The 19,898-nt window shown below is 36.1% G+C and overlaps 1 protein-coding gene across 3 annotated transcripts in view; it reads right to left on the bottom strand.

Annotated features, from left to right (window-relative positions):
* Tasor (transcription activation suppressor) overlaps nucleotides 1–19,898 on the bottom strand; it is a 53,340-nt gene that overhangs the window by 6,700 nt on the left and 26,742 nt on the right. For 2 of the 3 annotated variants that reach the window (XM_021181460.2, XM_021181461.2), the window contains exons 12-18: nucleotides 14,630–14,702; nucleotides 14,470–14,541; nucleotides 12,687–13,388; nucleotides 10,122–10,489; nucleotides 8,250–8,394; nucleotides 7,002–7,061; nucleotides 2,219–3,129 (exon numbers count right to left, since the gene is read on the bottom strand). In XM_021181460.2, coding sequence (XP_021037119.1) covers nucleotides 2,219–3,129; nucleotides 7,002–7,061; nucleotides 8,250–8,394; nucleotides 10,122–10,489; nucleotides 12,687–13,388; nucleotides 14,470–14,541; nucleotides 14,630–14,702 — 2,331 coding nt within the window. The remainder of the gene's footprint in view (nucleotides 1–2,218; nucleotides 3,130–7,001; nucleotides 7,062–8,249; nucleotides 8,395–10,121; nucleotides 10,490–12,686; nucleotides 13,389–14,469; nucleotides 14,542–14,629; nucleotides 14,703–19,898) is intronic. The other variant, XM_021181458.2, reaches the window with a different exon arrangement.

The raw sequence follows: 19,898 nt of genomic DNA, 5'->3' as shown, positions 1-19,898 counted from the left end.
CTCTGTAGACCAGGCTGGCCTCGAACTCAGAAATCCACCTGCCTCTGCCTCCCAAGTGCTGGGATTAAAGGCATGTGCCACCACGCCCGGCTTCTGCCAAATTTATATCTTCAAACACAGCAGCCTCAACCACCTAGCATTTCTCTCAATGTTGGTAATATACTACTAGCTTTTCACAGGACTTCGATAGTAAGCCCTTGGGTTCCCTTGTACTTTGCCTCCTGGTGAAACCCTTAGCCCTGAAGCAAACTGTATGATCCTGGAGGGGACAGTCTTCATTCCACAGACATAGGAGATCAATTTTCTCAACTGTAGCAGAGCTGGTCAAATAGCATAATCAAAACCCAGGCTGCTTGACAAGTGGTTTACTGCTCATCAAGACCACATTTTTGTATAGCCAGTATGAAGCACCATTTTTCCACAATGATTTTTGCCTTCAACTCTGAAATTTTTAGGAAGATCTCATATTACCTTAGTTTATTAATAAAAAGGTAAAATATCTGATAGGACTGCTGGCAACTGTCATCTTTTTACATTTAAAAAAAAAAAAACTATGCCAGGCAGTGGTGGTGCACACCTGTAATCCCAGCAGTTGGGGACAGAGGCACGCAGATTTCTGAGTTTGGGCCAGCCTGGTCTACAGAGTGAGTTCCAGGACAGCCAGGGCTACACAGAGAAACCCTGTCTCAAAAAAAACAAGAGACAAAAAACAAAAAATAAACTTCATAATTTATTCTGGATACTACTGTTTAACTGATATAGTAACAAAACAGTTTTAAGAAATATTTAAAATTTAAATTGTTATTAATAATTTTTTACCCTAACAGTTCTGCAAGAAAATTTCCAGTGAATACTGACTAAAAGAAAGTGCCCTGCTAGAAGCACCTCTGAAGCAGGGTCAAATAGATCTCTTTAAGATTGAGGCCAACCTGGTTTATATACGAGTTCTAGGATAGCCATGGTGAAACCCTCTTTAAAAGAACAAAAAATAATGTTCCAATCTAATTTTTTTACAAGATTTATGCGATAATCTCTTACTCTATGTATATAATGATAATACACTATAATTCAAAACTCCATCCATAAGGAATTATGGTACCTATCTCTTCAATATAGATGTCATGTGGGTGTTTAACAATCCATCTTTAAAAAGGGAGAATTACGCTGGGCGTGGTGGCGCACGTCTTTAATCCCAGCAATTGGGAGGCAGAGGCAGGGGGATTTCTGAGTTCGAGGCCAGCCTGGTCTACAAAGTGAGGTCCAGGACAGCCAGGGCTATACAGAGAAACCCTGTCTCGAAAAACCAAAAAAAAAAAAAAACCAAACTCTGACACGGTCAAGATATCAAGAAATGACAAATAGGGAAGGAGAGATGGCATAGCAGGTAAGAACACTGACTGAACTCATGACACAGTGGTCATGAGTTCAATTCCCAGCAACCACATGGTGGCTCACAACCATCTTTAATGGGATCTGATGCCCTCTTCCGGTGTGTCTGAAGAGAGCAAAAGTATACTCACATAACATAAAATAAATAAACCTTAAAAAAAAAAGGAAAAGAAATGACAACTCAATATATCATTATGCCATTTTCTGGACAGGTGTTTCCACTGGGATGATATGAAATGAACACCAGAACTTAATTACCTCTCTGTAATTTTCCTTCTCATTCATAAAAAAACAAGTAAACATGGCCTTATCTTAAATCTCTAAATCAAAAGCTAGCAAGATGGTTCCGCAGGTAAAAGTACTTGCTACCAAGCCTAACTACATGAGTTAATTATTCCCCAGGGCCCACTTAGGGATGAGAATTGATTCTCGCAAATTATCCCAGGACTTCCATACATGCACCATATAGTGCCCTATAGCAGTAATAATAATAATAATTTTTAAATGTTTTTTAAAATGAAAGTAAATTTACAGTATGATCAGAGGTTTCTTATCCCCATGAGAGTGGGGAATCAAACTTACTTAGCTACAGCCCCAGGAGGCCCTTATACTTATATATCCAAACAATTTAAAATTAAACAAACAAACAAAAAGAGTCTGATACCACAATATTGAGATCATAGGTTCTATGTTTAGTTCAATGCACTGCTATTATTCAATTATGAATTACTACATTCAGAAAATATCTTATGGCCACCTTTAGACTTCCGTTTTGCAGAGTCCGGGCCATTGAGTAATACAGCAGTATGATTACCTTCTCAGTAGTTACCTTTATCTCTTTGCAAAGCACACTCTCCTCTTCTTCGTGAACGTAAAACTTCACAGTGTTTTTCTGGACGTCTTTCATGATTTTAACCAAACTATTAAATACTTCAGGTTCTAACTGGCTTATAAAATTTGAAAGTGCTGGTTGTGCAGAAATGGTTATATCACTGGGTGATTTTGTTATTTCTTTTTCTGTGGGTTCCAGGACTGTATCACCAGGTACAGTGTGATCAGAAGTCAACATTAACTCTTTGCAGTGGTGTGGCCGATTCATTTCTACTTCCACTGAAGAGGAATACTGTTCATTAGAGTTGTTATCTTTTAAATGTTCAGAACAGAGCGGCTCAAAAAGGTCTTTACCACTGAAGTCACTTGAGGAAATTGACACAACACGCCTTCCCAGAGAAGTCAATGCTGTTGCAGTATGAGAATGATTAGCGCTCACACCCTTAGCTGATGCTTTAATAACAACAGTATTTAGTTTTTCATGCAAACCATCTACAAATTCATCAACACCAGCTTTAGAAGAATTAGAATGTATGAACTCAGAAAGGCGATTCATCTTCTCTTGTGCCGAAAAGATAGGTGTGGAATTTGTACTAACATATGAAACATTCTTCTCCTTCAAAATCTCTTCTACCTTCCTAGAGAAGAGATGGAACTCTCCTAACACTGTATTTTCTGTAATCTCACTCACTATAGGAAGCTCTGCTGCTGGCACACACTGCTCTTCCACTGTCATCGCCTGACCTGCTGTTCCAGTGTCCTCCTCGGTAATGCCTTTTAGAGTGTCTGTAGACGGAGAGGATGGGAACTGGTAATCACAGCTTCTTTCTCTATTGATGACCCGGGGATCATTAGGAAAGGCCTCCACTGGTGGCAGGCATACCAGCTGTTCTCCTGGTGATTTCATTCCTATACAAGAAGAGTTTATTATAAGAACAATCCAAATGAGTAGCAAGCATTAAAAAACAAAAGAACAAAAACTCAGTTAAAAACACATCAGCTCAGGTATATATTTAAAAATATCCACTGCAAAGTAAATTTAAAACCTCAAAAAACTGTGTAAACCCTATGTCCTATCTGCTCTACTTATAGGCTACACTTTGGATTTCAGTAACAGCACTGAAAGGTTCTTCCAAGTGTTCTAAAGTGCCTCTTTTAAAAAGGGTTTATTTAAAGGCAGAAGCAGGTTGATTTCTGAGTTCGAGGCCAGCCTGGTCTACAAAGTGAGTTCCAGGACAGCCAGGGCTACACAGAGAAACCCTGTCTCAAATAACCAAAAAAAAAAAAAAAAGTTTAAAAACAACAAAAACAAAAACAAAAACCCACCCGCGACTGACTGGCATAAACAAATGTTAAGTCACGTCTACTTTTGCTTTCCTAGCATTCTATCCACCTGATGTTAGCAAATTATTATGCTGCTGTATTATTGCACAGCCAATCAAGATAGTGCCATGTCAGTGTACGAATGAGTCTACGGCAACTGGAAGAAAGCCCAACAGAAATATTGCAGCATTTAACATCTTAGAAAATTAACTACCTATTTTTAGGCTGGCCCTCACGTGTAGGTTGGCTAACAGATCAGACTCATTCTGTCAGGAAAGAAAGGCTCAACAAAAAAGGAATTGACCATATTTCACAGCTGCATTGAGTAGTACCTTTGATAATGCCCTCAAGTATTGTCATTTAATTTGTAAATAAAGAAACAGTACAGCTACGAGGAATTTTAGATTACAAAGTCTTTGTTTACCCAACAGTAATGAGACTACAACTTCTGATGAGATCATACTGTTGTTTTCTCCACAAACCTTAAATTTAAATATGATTAAGTTTTTAACACTACTTTTCAAAACAAGCACCCCAAGTCTTTTTAAATATAAGAGGAAACTATATTTAACATTAATTCATAGTACTATAGTTTTAGAAATAAGTCAAGATCTTTGCCTAAAAATTTATCAACACAATTATAAGATTGAAAAATGAAAAACAATTTCCTTAAGTCTTAGCTAACATGATTTCCTAATATATCACTACTGTAATACAGAAAATGGTGACTTTAAACCAGAAAGTACATTTATAAGTTTTCAAACCTATAGTGCCTACAGTGAATTTACAATCCAAGTTTATGCTCAGATGTAGCTGTGCATTCTTTCTACAAAAAAAATTCTATTTTTATTATCCCCATACTTGCACTTTTTTCAGTGTCATTACCACTACATTCAGTTACTGCAAAAACACTTACAGAGCAAAAACAGCAGGTACAAATGTCTAAACAAGAAAGTAAAATACCCAATATGTCAACAATTAAAACTATATGAAATATAAAGCTCAAGTTCTTTAAGACTGAGAAATACTGAATGTTCTACACTTTAACTTACAACATTAAAAATGTAGTTTAAAATGCATATAAAATGTATAGACAGATATATAAGAAGTTGGTAACCAATGATTGACCTATTGAGTGCAAAGTAAACATACTTCTTTTTGTTGTTGTTGTATTTTAACACCCACTCCCAATTCCCTTTTGTTTTTATGAGGTGGGGTCAGGGTAGCTTTGAACTCATAAATCTTCCTGCCCCAGCCTCCTGAGTACTAGATAAACTGAGAGCAACTATTTTGATTAAAATAATAAAAGTTTTAAAAATATACATAGTTTTCAATACATTTATTTCATGACAATATACTTGTCTTTAACGTATGTTTGAAATAAGAGCTAGGCTTAAGCCACCATACCACTGGGGGTGGGGGTGGGGGTGGGGCATCATCAAGATATGAATTTTAAGCATCTTTTTTAAAAAAAAAAATTAAATGTAACTTAAACACCTATGTAAATTTTTCCATATTAAGAATTTCTAGGGGCAAGCCAGGAATGGAGCACACATCTTTAATCTTAGCACTTGGAAGGCAGAGGCAGGCAAATCAAGGCCAGCCTAATCTACACACCTAGTTCAAAGACAGGTTACACTGGGAAACCCTACCTCATACAGGGTTTCAATAAAAGTAGTAACAATGATAATAATAACTTTATTTTAACAATTTTAGAGGGATAATCAGTGGGGAAAGGCACCTATTATGCAAACATTAGGACCACAGTTCAAATCTCCAGGAAAAAATGTTAAAGGCTAGGTATGGATGCACATGCCTGTTACATTGTGGGGTTGAAAGAGGGAACCTCAAGGACTTACTGGAAAACCAGACTAACTTAAAGGGCAAGCTTCTGGTTCAGTGAAGACCCTGTCTTAAAGCAATAAAGAAACCAAAGTTTTCCTCTGGCCTCCATATATATGTATTCACATCTACATAGTCAAATGTACTCCTCATACCCAATACACACCCACAAGTCACGTTATTAAATAAATAAAGCAAAATAAATTTCTTTAAATTATGAATAAACATCATTCAATTTTATTTTGTATAAATTACTCCAAATGATTTTAAGAACATGTTTTTAAAAGCTCATCTTTATCAATTAAAAGCACATCTTCATCAATAAATGATTTAACAGATGTCAATGTCTATAATGCCTGTTATTTTACTGATTGTTGACAAAGTACCAGTCATGTGACTTTTAACATGTGAAGAGAATGCATTATTTCTCATACGGCAATATCCCTTAGATCTAACTTTCATACAAAATATAAATACAGTGTCCCAAGGAAAAGAAACGCGAATGTCTAAAGAACATTATGAAGTTCAAACAAGGTAACTGTTTCTTCTACAAAGAATTACTGGCAATACACAGCATAGATGAAACCTTGACATAAAGTTGAATGAAAGAGCCAAACAGGCATGAGTGGATTCAACTTATCAAGACAAAAAATTAAAATATGGTAAAGAAAGTGAGATTAGTGTCCATCAATTGTGAATGGAGATATCATGACCCAAGAAAATATAGAAGAAAATACAGAAGGGTCCTGGGACTGTTGTACATCTTGTCTTGGGTAGCAGTCACACAGTTTATACCTATATGAGCATTACTGAGCATTTGTGTACTTATTACATCATGTATTTTCAAAAATAAGTCATCTTTCCAAAGAGATAAAGATCTTCTTGAAGAAAATTATGAGAAGAGTTAGTTTATAAAGAAAGCTTTACTTATAAATTTAAAAAAACCTCAAACTTCTCTAAAACGTCTTACAACAAGACATCATGTAACTTTCTTCCTAAATTAAAATACAAAAGGCCCATAGGATCTCTTCACAAGTAAGGTAGTAAAGCAAATGGAAACATGTAAATAGATCACTATCAATCTCAGTCAAGAAAATGCCACACACACACACACTGAAGTAGAGCTGAGTTCAGTCAAGCAAGGGAGACTATCATCTTTGTAGCCACTGCAAGCAGCTACTCAGGATTCTTTTTGCCTCTGGGAATAGTATTCAATCTCATAAACCAGCTGTAGGAGTTAGGCTTTACACTTACAAAGTAGGCCAATACATTTTCAAGATTATCAACAGAGTATAAAAAGGAAAAGAAATGGCTTTTACATTCTGTTATTTAAAATAAAGATTGGTTCTTATAGACTATCTGAAGAAACACATTAAGAAAAACATTTTCATTTTCCTAAGTCACCTGATCACATAGACAAGAACACAGATTATGTGTGTAACAAAAACATCTGATACAATTAAGTGAATAATTTAAAAATAATAGTTAAGAAATCTTGCCTAGATTTCTCTGTATGGAGCACAAAGTCAATCCATGCCCTACTTGAAGAACCAGAATGCAACTAGCAATTCCGAAGAAGGGCACATTGGGAAGAAAAGCAAAGTGGGCCTTCTCACCTGGTGTTTGTTTCTCACCATGTTTCCCATGCTGGTCTTCTGGGCTTCCTGCATTCCCTCCTGAGGAAAGCATCCATTAGATTTGTAGTCTCTCTTCAGATACCAGTGACGCCCATTAGGCACCTTTCAGACAACCACAAATGCTAACAAAGGAATATTCCCTTTTTTGCCTAAACATTTTTGATAGGTCATTTGGAAATGGGAAGTTATTTCCCTTTCCACTCAGGTGATGTCGAAGATCAACAGCTATATTCCTTCTTTAAACAACTCAACAACAATTATGAAGGTGTTTAAATGAAGAAAGGTTAAGATAACCACCACCTACAAACTACTTTCTATTTGATTTTCAAGTATCACTATGCCTCCAATTTCATAAAAGAGTAGCAATTCCCTCTCTAGCATCAGGTCTAGGGTCTCTTGCCTTCTCCAGTAAGGTATGAAGTGCTGAAGCCCACGGAAACTCATCAAGTTTTAGAAATTCTTCTCAGACTCCCTATAGGTCTCATAGATTGTAGGTCACAAGCCATTTACTTTTCAGCAAGTCATTCTTCCTTCGGTTTCTTTCCAAAAGCTAAATAAAGGTACAGGAATAGAAAAGATGTGCCCAGAAAACAATTCCAAATATATTGAACTAGCAAACATGAATAAGAAGTTGGAATATTAAGAGCATGTAGTGTGTGTGCATGGACAAGTAAAAATATTACAAATGACAATCTTTCAACAACTGTCAAACACCAGTGGTTCAATAGCTTTCATTGGTTATTTGCATTTGGTCTTTTCAGGCTGTGCTCCAGAATGAATCACTAGGAAATCAAATTTCCTTCACACAGATGAGCCTCTCAACATGACCATATTCTAGATAAGAGACAGCTTATTGAAGTAAAATTTAGGTTAGTGAGTTGAAAAGTAATGGCTACCCAAACAGCATCACTTCATTCCAACACCTACTTCTCCAAGTTGCTGTCAACAGTTTTCAATTGATAATATGCCCGCTCAAGTCCACAAGAGTAACTATGCCCTAAATAATCCCTATGTTAATAGACCCCTTTGCAGATACTTGGTGATGTCAATGAAAAACAGTGATACGCAATATATTGTTCAAAATAAAGCCTCATGGCAGAGCCAAGTAAGACAGGTACCTTATGACGCAAGACTGGAATCTAGAAAAGATGAAAGTCTCCTTGAAGAGAAACTGGTCCCTGAGTAAAAGGAAGCAAACCTATCACCGAATGAGTTACCGCTCCTTACCTGTAATCGGGATCAATTTCCAATGTATTTCTGCCTCTTCATCATCATTTGACTTAGAATGTTGTCTAAGGAATCCATGCTCAATAGAAACCGTGGGACAGAGACTGCACCCTTCAAAATTATTGACATTAATTAAATTCGGATCCTAGAAATAAAAGTACATACATTTAATAGTTCTCCTTTTAATTTTAATGTTGAGACCATACTACTTCTTCACAGCAGATGTTCAAACTTCAGACTACACATTACAAATGAGTAAAAGCAACATGGTAAGGTTGTAATACTCTAGCTTCACATTAAAATATATTTGGTCAAGGCCAGAAATTAAGTAGTGTTTGCCTATAATCAGGATCAAAAGGCAAAGCAGGATAATCAAAAAGTATGAGGCCAACCATATAATGAGTTACAGACCAGCCACAGGTTCAGAGTAAAACCCTGTCATAAACAAACACACACTTCCTCCCAATAAATGAACAAAATAAACAATATATATTATCCTTAAAGGTTATCTGAGACTGGCAAGATGGCTTCGTGGATAACAGCACTTGCCACCAAGCCTGATGACCTGAAGGAGCTTTCTTCAGGACCCACACAATGAAAAAAAAAACATGAAATTTCAAGTTATCCTCTGAATGTCACACATATACACAAAATTAAAATACAGTAAAAAAAAAAACAAAAAAAAGGCTATAAAAAGATATTTTAGAGCTAGAGAGAGGGTTTAGCAATAAAGGACTTCTCACAGAAGACAAGGGTTCAATTCCCAGCACCCACACGGCAGCTCACAACATCTTAATTCTAGTTATTCCAAAGGATCTGACAGTTCTACTGCTCTCAGAGGGCACCAGGGGGGGATGTGGTACATATACTGACATGTAGGCACAACACTCATATGAATAAAATAAATAAATAAGTCTTTAAAGTAATACACACATGTAAAACTGGTGTTGATTTAAAGCAGTTAACTGGTAAACTCTTATATGCAATATCTTTCTTATTGTAATTTGAAAATTCCAACAGACAGTACTTAAATAAGTAGGAATAAACACTATAGTTACACAAACAGGAAACAGGCAATGCTTGGCCCACACTCTCATTAACCACACTGAGAAATACTAACAGTACAACTTAACATTTCAATGCCTACCACATAAACCTCCTACCACCAGCTTCTCCTTAGAATATCCACAAACTACATACAGAAAAGCTGAGATATGCATACATAACTTTTTTTCAAAGGCACAAGAATAAGTTAGCTATGAACTCTTAAGGATATAGTACATCTTGTATTATTCCTCAATGATTCAGCTACTCGTTTAAGAAAGACTAATGCAGGAAATGATTTGTCTACCAAGCACAAACCATACACAACAAACCCAATTCCTTAGTAAGCAAAACTAAGAATTACCTCAAAGATAATCCCAAAGGCTATCTGTTCATTTGTATTTGCACAATACAGAACACCTAATTTAGGAAACTACGTAGCAAAGTTCAGTTGCTTCATCTAACTCATCTTGATTCTGTTAAAACATCAAACAGCCAGGGTCTCTAGGACTTGTTTCTTTACAAAACAGTATGAAATTAACTCCTGCTATGCTAATCTGACAATCTAGTCCTAGTTTTAGCATAATAGTTAAACTTTAGATTATATAAAGCACACAAGCATATAGGAAACAATTCAGTATTTACCCTTTTTTCAACAAGAGTAGCTTAGAATCACCCTCCGGACAAACACTTCTACTTAGGAGTATGCCTTTGTTCTTTGGGGAAGGAAAATCCACTCCCTGAAGTACACCTAAACCCTCTTGAGGACACACACAGTAGCTAGTAGGCTGTTTACACTTTAAAATGTAGCTCATGGCTAATGCCTACCTCACTGCTAGACAGAAGAGGAGGATACTTTACAGACGCTGCATCGACTTCCAGCAATGGGCTCTGAGCATCCTTAAAATGCACATTCTCAATTTTTGTACAAGCAGGCTGCTCAGATTCTTTTTTATCTAAAGTAGAGTTCAACTCATAATCACATTTTTGCTTCAGCTCTTCATAGGCACCACTGCTACTCAATCCTAAAGCCTTGTTGACTGTCTCGGTCAGGAATCCATCTGAGTGTCGTGCATTTGCTAGTGCTTCCGAGAGCCAATTATAAAGCTTGTGGATGTCTCCAGTGTTCCCGGAATCTTCCTGCTGCAGTCTCAAGTTAGGATCATGTCCAAGTAAGCCAATGGACTGTGGAGATTCTGAGGAAAACAAAGAAAAGTTCTCTTCTATTTTAAAAGCCAGTATACTCAATCTATGACAGGATGATAAAATGTAATATATTATAAAAATCAAATGTAACTTAAAAGTCACTTGTAAGACATTTATGGGTAGGAACTAAATGTATTTATGTCCTTTACTGTAACTGTTTCTGAAAATCTGAAGAACATGGAAGAGCAACAATCATGGCCAGACCCTTATTAGTCTGAAACAGTCTTGAAAAGCCAAATACTGAAAATGAAATTTATCTTAAGTTAAAACAGAGAGGATTCTGAAATGATTAAGGAAATCTAAAAACCAGGAAGGTCACAAAAGAGCTAAGACAGACACTGAAAGTAAAAAGACCTAAATCAGAATTTTAAAAAGCCTTGAAAGTTACATAGGACAGCAGCACAGTCAGACAGAACTTTCTGTAATGGTTAAGCACTCCTTTCTTTATGTTCTAATATAGTTGTACAGCTGGTAAAATGTACTTTAATGACTACCACATAGATAATTCAGAATTAACAATAAAGGTTCCAGGTCTGGTGACATACACCTGTCCCAAATACTTGGGAAGCCAAGGCAAGAGGACAAGAAGTTGGACTAAGGAATGAGTTAAAAGTCGATCTGGGTAACTTAGTGGAAATTGCTTCAAAAAAGAGAAGCGATTTGATGAGCGCTTATCTAGCATGAGCAAGGCTTTTGGTTCAATCAGAGCATAAAAGTAAATAATAAAACAAGGACATTAATCTGTCCAACCTAGTATGAGACAAACGCATTAGAAAAGCAGACAAGTAAAACCGTTCAATAAACAATGGAAGAATGTGAATTACCACAGCAAAGATTCCTGAACACAAAACTTCAAACTCGAATTTCATGCTTCTAAACTAGTCAGTATAAAATTGTTAAAACACTATATAAATATTTAACTTACTTGGAATACTTAAATACACTATGACAAAAAACTCTCATTTCTATCAACTGAAAAGTACACAACAAAGCAACAACAGGAATTATATGCCTGAATAGAAGAAATTTAATTTTAATTTATAAGGGTCCATTCATTAAGCAATAGCCTAAAATAATCAAACAAACATCTCTCACTGCATAAACAAAATTTAAAGTATAGGAGCTAACTTCAAGCTCTGATTAAAAGTGATGAGTACACTATCTATTAGTCCAAACTAAGCAATTCAGAAATATGGCATACCAGAGTAAATGTTTTTCTATGTAAGATCAGACTGTAAATATTTTAAATATCATGGACCATGCACAATCTTTGCTGCAATTCTGCCATCTCAGTATGAAAGTAGGTATATATACAGAAATGAATGGCCATGATTGTATTTTATCATAATTTTCTTTATAAAAACAGGAGACATCACTTTTATTCTTGAGCTGCTTGAGGCTTTGTCATCATCACAGACCACATAGTAAATAACTAAACCAGAAGTTTATGACCAACCAAACACTTCATCAAAAGAAATAAATGACTATTAAAGTCTGTCACTCTGGGAAGGCAATAGAAGAAATTCGGAAAACATGAAATATACAAAGCCAAACCAGAGCCTTGTATTTGGATTCAGAACCCATTTTGGTGGTGGCAAGGCAACTAACTAAATTGAGGGTGGTTTACATTTTCTTGGCTTGTACAAAGAAAAATTGAGGCCTAACATATACTTGAAGAGCATAACTTGTTGTAAAAGAAAAGGACCACAAGCAGAGAGCCAAAGGAAGATGACTAGAAAGAAAATGGAAAGTTGGCAAACTGCAAAGGTTAATGCTAATACTAGCAAAAAAGTAAGCTGGAGTGGATACCAGGAGAAAGTATAAAGCCACTGCAATGACTTCCCTGCTGTGACAATGTACTATTTCTAAGGATTAATAAACTGTAAAAACTTCAAAAGTCAACCAACCACATCTTTTCATTGTGCACTCTGGGAAGCTGAGGAAGGAAAAGTGAGAACCCAGGCCAGTCAGAGCTCTGGTGTGAAACCCTGCAGCAAATTAAAATATACGGGAGGGGGGATGCGGGGGAGGGGGGACCATAAAACCTGAACCTAACCAAATACCCTGGACAATTCTGGTTTTGGCTCTTAGGCTTAGTCATCTGAATATCTCTATCTCTAAGATGGGAAGAACAGAACTAAGGTCATAAGTTTTGGCTTTTTTAATAAAAGTAGGGTATTATTTTACCTTCATATAGATGGCAACTTTCAGTTGAATTACTTGTTTTGGCAAACTTTCTCATATTTTCAGGTAGATCTTCAAGCTTCCTCTTCAAGACATTTTTGCTTTTTGTATCTTCTGGATCTGGATCTCCACCCACATTTTTTTTTGTACACTGAATTAAATTAATCAATTCTTTGACTCTATCTTTATCATAATCCAAAGAATGAGAAGATTTCTGCTGTTCAGGTTCAGTAGTTTCATCCCTTGAATTATTCCGTTTTCCAAATTTCATTTTTGAACCATTCAGTTCTTCTTCTTGACCTTCATAATCTGACAGTGGACTAAACTGCTGACGTCTCCAATTTTCCTCAAATAACTCTTTTAATTTAAAAATAGGTAACTGATACATTTCTGGCTGGTAAATGTAGGTATGTAAGCAGTCATCAATATGGGATTTATTTCTTGGTGCTGAGTATAGGAATTTTCTATCATCTAATCGTGAATCATATGAAAACATAAAAAACTCTCGCTTACCCGAACCAAAACCTCGCTTAAAAAATTCACTTACATACTTTTCAACAACAGAATGAAAATTTATAGTGTTTATAGTTTTGAATTCTTTTCTACATTGAATCAGAGAAAACTGTAAAAACTGAGTTATTTTTAATATATCTGGTAAGTTCTCAGGCCTCTCCAGTGGTGTTGTATTCATCATACCTTTTTGTGCTGCAAAACAAAAAAACAAAAGAATAAACTATATTAGCAATAAGGAAACTAATAAAACACAAATATGTGTATTACTGAAGTATAACAACATCTGAACTTTAATGCTGAGCCAGTGAGCGCCTGCCTCTGATATACATACAGCACAGCAACGGATGAGTAATATGCTTCTGCTTAAAACAGGCCAGGAACCAAAACAAGTGCAGGGGAGAAGACGGTTTGAACAGAGAGAAAGCCACTCACTAATCCTCCTCCCTTCTTTCACCCGCATTTAACACAGATGGTGGCAAGTAAATTGCGAGCAGTGGGGGGAGAAAGCAAGAAGTGAAATTCTAAGCAGGATCAGTTTGCTAATAATAAAGTCATTCTTTTCTTTAACTTTAAACACATTTCCCCATAAGCACATATCCATGCACTGAGTAGCTGCAGTTGTACCTGCTCCAGGTGTAACAGGTTTACTGTTAGAAGAGAAACAGCAAAATCTTCTCTAACATAAATATCCCAAATTCTAGTTAACTCTGAAAGGCCTCATGCTTAATATCGTATACGATACTTTAAAATCACTAAGACTTGAATGCACAAATGAATAAAAGAAAATTGTGCCACATAAAACTCTTAATGAGCTTCAGTACAGAAACATTTATAATCAAACATCACTAATTAAAGCACTCAAAAAAGCCAAACCAAAACAAATTGTCACCATTAAGAATAAAACTTCGGAGCTGGGTGTGGTGGTGCACGCCTTTAATTCCAGCACTCGGGAGGCAGAGGCAGGCGGATTTCTGAGTTCGAGGCCAGCCTGGTCTACAGAGTGAGTTCCAGGACAGCCAGGGCTGCACACAGAAACCCTACCTCGAAAAACCAAATAAATAAATAAAAGAATAAAACTTCGAAACCAGGAAACAGCATACAAAAAAAAGGAGAGAGGGAACATATCAAAGTCATGTTTTATATTACTGATTCCACAAAAATAATCCCAATATTTCCAAAAGTAAGTTGTAGAAGAGATAGAATGTAGCCTTACTGAAAAGATTTCAATAACTTTCTACCAGCAAGCATACTTCGACATTAAGAAACAACTTACTGATAATTAGGCATCTAGGTTCTTGAAACAGAAATAAAGCATGTAGGATTCGTGACTTGACAGTCTGATGTTCTAAAAAAGGGGGTAAAAAGCCAAATTCATCATCAAAATATTTTAACTTTTTTTTTTAAACTGTAAAAATTAAAGCCAGACTACTTACCATATGGAGAAACCATCTGGGAAGGAGAAAGAAGAAAAAGGTATCCTCGGTCTCCTAAAGGTTTAACAAGAACCTGTAGTTTGGGAAGACAGAAGTTACATATACCTTATTATTACTACTACTTGTAAAGAGACACACTACTACAGATTAGATTAAAACTCTTCACTATGGCAAAACAAAATAACATTAAAACCACCAAAACTAACTGCTAAAGATTACAATCAAGTGAGAAATTATTTATAATATACTGAGAATGTTTTTGAAATAATTATAATTATCTGTGAAAAATAACTTGATGTTAAATATAGAGACTTATTTCTCATTAGCGCAAAAGGCATTATTTGCAAGGCAGTATGCTGGACACTGGGTATAAAGCAGGCTTTGAAATAACTGCCTATGAAAATTCAAGATAATGTTCAATGAAATATGCTGCCAGAATTTAATCTTATAGTTATTTAATAAGTATCATTCATGTTACATAATTTTACCTGTCAAGAGATGACCTGAAAGATAAACAGTATAAGGACCTTTTAACTATGTGGAGAAAGTAACATACAAAATACCAGAAATTACAAAAAACAGAAACATTCCCCCAAAAGATTTACAAAGCAGGAGCAGGAGAGATGGTTCAACAGTTAAGAGCACTTGCTTTTGTTTGTTTGTTTGTTTTTCAAGTCAGGGTTTCTCTGTGTAACTCTAGTTGTCCTGGAGCTCACTCTGTAGACCAAGGGGTCCTTGAACTCAAGAGATCCACCTGCCTCTGCCTCCAGCGTGCTGGGATCAAAGGCGTGCACCACCATTGCCCAGTAAGGGTACTTGCTTCTTTTGCAGAGGACCAGGGTTTGGTTCCTAGTACTCACAAATGGAGGTTCACAGCCAGTTCTTGGGGGTTCCAATGCACTTTTTTTCTGGCCTCCATGAGCATCAGACATGTCCACACAAATATACACAGAAAGCCAGATCTGGTGGCACAGGCCTATAACCTCAGCTACTTGGGACGCTGAGATAAGATCACAAGCTGCAGGTTAGACTGGGAATCTCTGATAGTTCCTTCTTCAAAATATAAAAAGAAAGGGCTGGGAATTATAGCTTTGTGGGAGAAGTGGTTTAACACATATCAAGTCCTAAATTCCATGTTCAGCACCAAGGGTTAGGGGTCATCCTAACAACAAAAAATACTGAAGACTAAGAGCTGAATCTGAAAGACAAGAATCTCATACTTGTATCGATATTAAAACCTTCTCTTGGACTAGGTGAGGTACCCTACTAATCACAGTCTTTGGTAACCAGAAGCAGGAAGAGATCACTACTGAGTTCAAGGCTAGCCTGGGTTTGCATAATGAGTTCCAGGCCAGCCAGAGTTGCATAGCAAAACCATATCTCAGAACAAATAAAAAAATATGTTCTTAGTAAACTCTTTTCTTTTCTAAAATAAATAAAATTTGTCAAGCTAAAATTTAACAATTATGGAATATATACTTATGAAGAGAGGATGCATTAAAAAAATTAAACACATAGGACATAAGTCCAAACAAACATCAAACTAACATCAATTCAGATTACAATGCAATTAAATTAGAATAAGAAAGCAAAAGTGTTATCATACATTTACAAATTAAACTACACATTTCTATATCAAAGTTTAAAAAAAAAAAACAAACCAGTGAGCACTAAACCCACAGGCAGGAGTGGTTATGCACTTAGGAGATCAAGGCAGGGTTTCAAGAGTAGTACAGAGAGGGGGCTGGAAAGATGACTCTGTGGTCAAGAGCACTGACTGCTCTTCCAGAGGTCCTGAGTTCAAATCCTAGCAACCACTATCTATAATGAGATCTGATGCCCTCTTCTGGTGTGTCTGAAGACAACTGCAGTGTACTTATATATAATAACTCTTTAAAGGAAAAAACAAAGAATAGTTCAGGGAACAGAGTTTCAAGATTAGTTTTAGTTATGTGCTGGGTGGTGCTCACACCGTTAATACCAGGACTCAGGAGGCAGAGACAGGCACATCATTTTCACACATAGGAGAAATTGAACTTAAATGTGGCTACAGATATAGCTAAGAAGCAAAGTACTTGCTAGAACTCAAAACCTAGGATTCAACATCCAGCAATACATGTACACTTACACACAGAAAATAATAAATATGGATTATTCAATAAATGACTTAGGGAGTTATCTACATAGTTTGAGGCATGAAGTTTGAGCCCTGTGTTACACAATGAAAGAAGAAAGACAAAGTTTAAATTAGCAAAAAAAACAAGCCTCTCAAGAAAAACATAGGAAAAAGTGAGTAATGGGTGCAAGGCATTAACAGAAACTAATTTACAAAATATATTTTATTGTTTGTGGTGGTTTGAATATGCTTGGCCTAGGGAGTGGTACTCTTAGGAGGTGTGGCCTTGTTGGAGTTGGGGTGCCCTTGCTGAATGTGTGGCACTTGGGCATGGGCAATGAGACCCTCTTCCTAACCACATGGGAGTCAGTCTTCTCCTAGTAGCTTTCAGATGAAAATGGAGAACTCTCAGCTCCTCCTGCACCATGCCTGCTCCCCACTCCCACCCTAATGATAATGGACTGACCCTCTGAACCTGTAAGCCAGTCCCAATTAAATGTTGTCCTTTCTAAAAATTGCCTTGGTCATGGAATCTTTCACAGCAGTGAAATTCTAACTAAAACATCATTTATTTATTTTTGTGGGGCTGTTTTGCTTTGCTTTATTTTTAAACAGGGTTTCTCTGTGTAGCCCTGGCTGTCCTAGAACTCACTGTATAGACCAGGCTGGCTTCAAACTCAGAGATCTGCATACCTCTGTCTCCTGAGCGCTGGGCTTTAATGGCATACACGACGACGACGACGACGACGACCACCACCACCACCACCACCACCACTGGTTTACCTATTTATTTTTTTAATTTCAAATAATCATGGGACTGAGAGTGGCAGTGTAAACATTTAATCACAGAACTCAGGAGGCAGAAACAGACACATCTCTGAGAGTTTACTGGGTTACACAGTAAGTTCTCTTGAAAAGCCAAAGTTAAATATTAAGAGAAACCCTGTCACAAAAAAAAAAAAACCAAAAACCCCACAAGCTTAAAAAACAAAAAAAACAGTAAAATACTATTTACATCTACAAGACTGATAAATGACTGCAAAAGTCTTACTATCAGAATACAGCAATCATTGAATAGTAGCGCGTCCTTGAGGGTTGCCAGTGTCCCTTCAAGATCATAATTCTACAAAGACCTGCTCTTCCAAACCCTAACACACTTGTTTAGGTGAAGCCCAAACAGTCATCTTTCCTATCCTGACTTGTAATTTTTAAGGAACTGAACAGATACCATAACCTCTTACTGTACAAACTCTAAATAGTTAGCTTCTGAAGCACAGTATCTCTATATACCCAAACCTACTATTTAAAATTTCACTTTCTCAACTAGGAACAGAATAGAATTTTCATTATGAAGAATAATTACATTGGGCATTCAGAGGCAAGATCTATTTATAAAGGTATATTCACAATAAAACCCTCAAGTGTTGGTAGTGGTGGGTTACTGCAATTCCAGCATTCCGGAGATACAGGCAAGAGGGTCAGGAATTCAAGGCTGTTCTTGCTTTATAGTAACCCAAGTTATATGAGACCCCGTCTCAGAAAACAAAACCAACCAATCACAAAAAGTGTATTTATACTTACAAGTAGGAAAAGACTGATATCACTACAAGATACCTATGCCAAGTGCTTATATACTCAGGGCAAAAATTGTTTAATATTGTACATATAGGTTTCATATATAATCTATCTCAGATATAATTATACCAGAGACTGATTAAATGTACATATATATGTACCTGATGAAACTCTATATACCCATTTTAAATGAAGTTGCAAGCTCTGAAAATTACTGACAAAAATCTCCATTTGATTACCTAGAAATTGAGGCTCAATGTGAGGAATAAAAATTCACTATTGAAAACTTGTATTAAAATTTTAACCCACTATTAAAAGTTCTACATATCTATAGAAACTTGATAGCTGACCACATTCATTTCTCATGAAAAGAAGCAATTTCCTTCTCTGAACCTATTTCTCACTCAGCTACACCATACACACTGCAACTATATATTCACTCTCCAATCACAATCTGACATCTAACCTGACTCTACCAAAACTAGGTATTCTCTCTGTACTGCACTGGATAGTACCGAGTCAACATCCATTTCAGTCTCACTATTATGATTTCTCATTGAATCTACCACTACCCTTTAATGGACTATTACCCAACTCATCTTTGATTTATTAGTAACCAAGGTAAATGTTTATTTCATTTTTTTCAGGGCATTGATAAGAATTTTAATGCTTGTACAAACAAATGAAGAATGTCCATATAAGCATAGAACAGGAAGGATTAATTCATGTGTGGCAGATGTGGGAGGTCTTTGAAAGTTTCGAAGTAGAAAGGGTTGTGAATTTTTAAACACGCTGAGGAAACATTGAGTAGTAGCTCACATGGGTAGTTTAAGGTATCATATCATAGAAATCTATTATTTTACAAATGACAGCTGCCCAAGAGATACAAATTGGAAAAACACACTTCAAATAAGAGACTCTGAAAACACACTAATCATTATCATTATCATTGAGTAAATGGATTAGAATAATAAAATATTCCATCCCACAAATGTGAATATACTAAAATAGTTTAAGTAATGTATATATAGGTACCTTACAGCAGTAGAGAAAAATTATATTAAAAATAAATAACATTCAGTCATTCCAATTTTTAATATATTTTGAGCTTAAGGATTTTCATTAAAGTAAGGCATAATTCTTTCAGGATCTTCAGTTCTATAAAACTTCAGAAATATATTTATGTATATTAGAATAAGATATTTAAATGATCTTCAGAGTTAAAACTTCCAAAATTACTTAAGTGTATATGCAATAAATATTTACCCTTTAAAGGATGCCGTTTCCACCAACAAGATAGATAAAACCTTAGCCAGACTCACTAGAGGGCACAGGGACAGCATCCTAATTAGCAAAATCAGAAATGAAAAGGAAGACATAACAACAGATCCTGAGGAAATCCAAAACATCATCAGATCCTTCTACAAAAGGCTATACTCAACAAAACTGGAAAACCTGGACGAAACGGACAAATTTCTAGACAGATACCAGGTACCAAAGTTAAATCAGGATCAGATTAATGACCTAAATAGTCCTATATCCCCTAAAGAAATAGAAGCAGTCATTAATAGTCTCCCA

This window comes from Mus caroli, chromosome 14, assembly GCF_900094665.2.
Source record: "Mus caroli chromosome 14, CAROLI_EIJ_v1.1, whole genome shotgun sequence".
Taxonomy (NCBI): Eukaryota; Metazoa; Chordata; class Mammalia; order Rodentia; family Muridae; genus Mus; species Mus caroli.
This window is presented reverse-complemented; position numbering and strand designations above follow the sequence as displayed.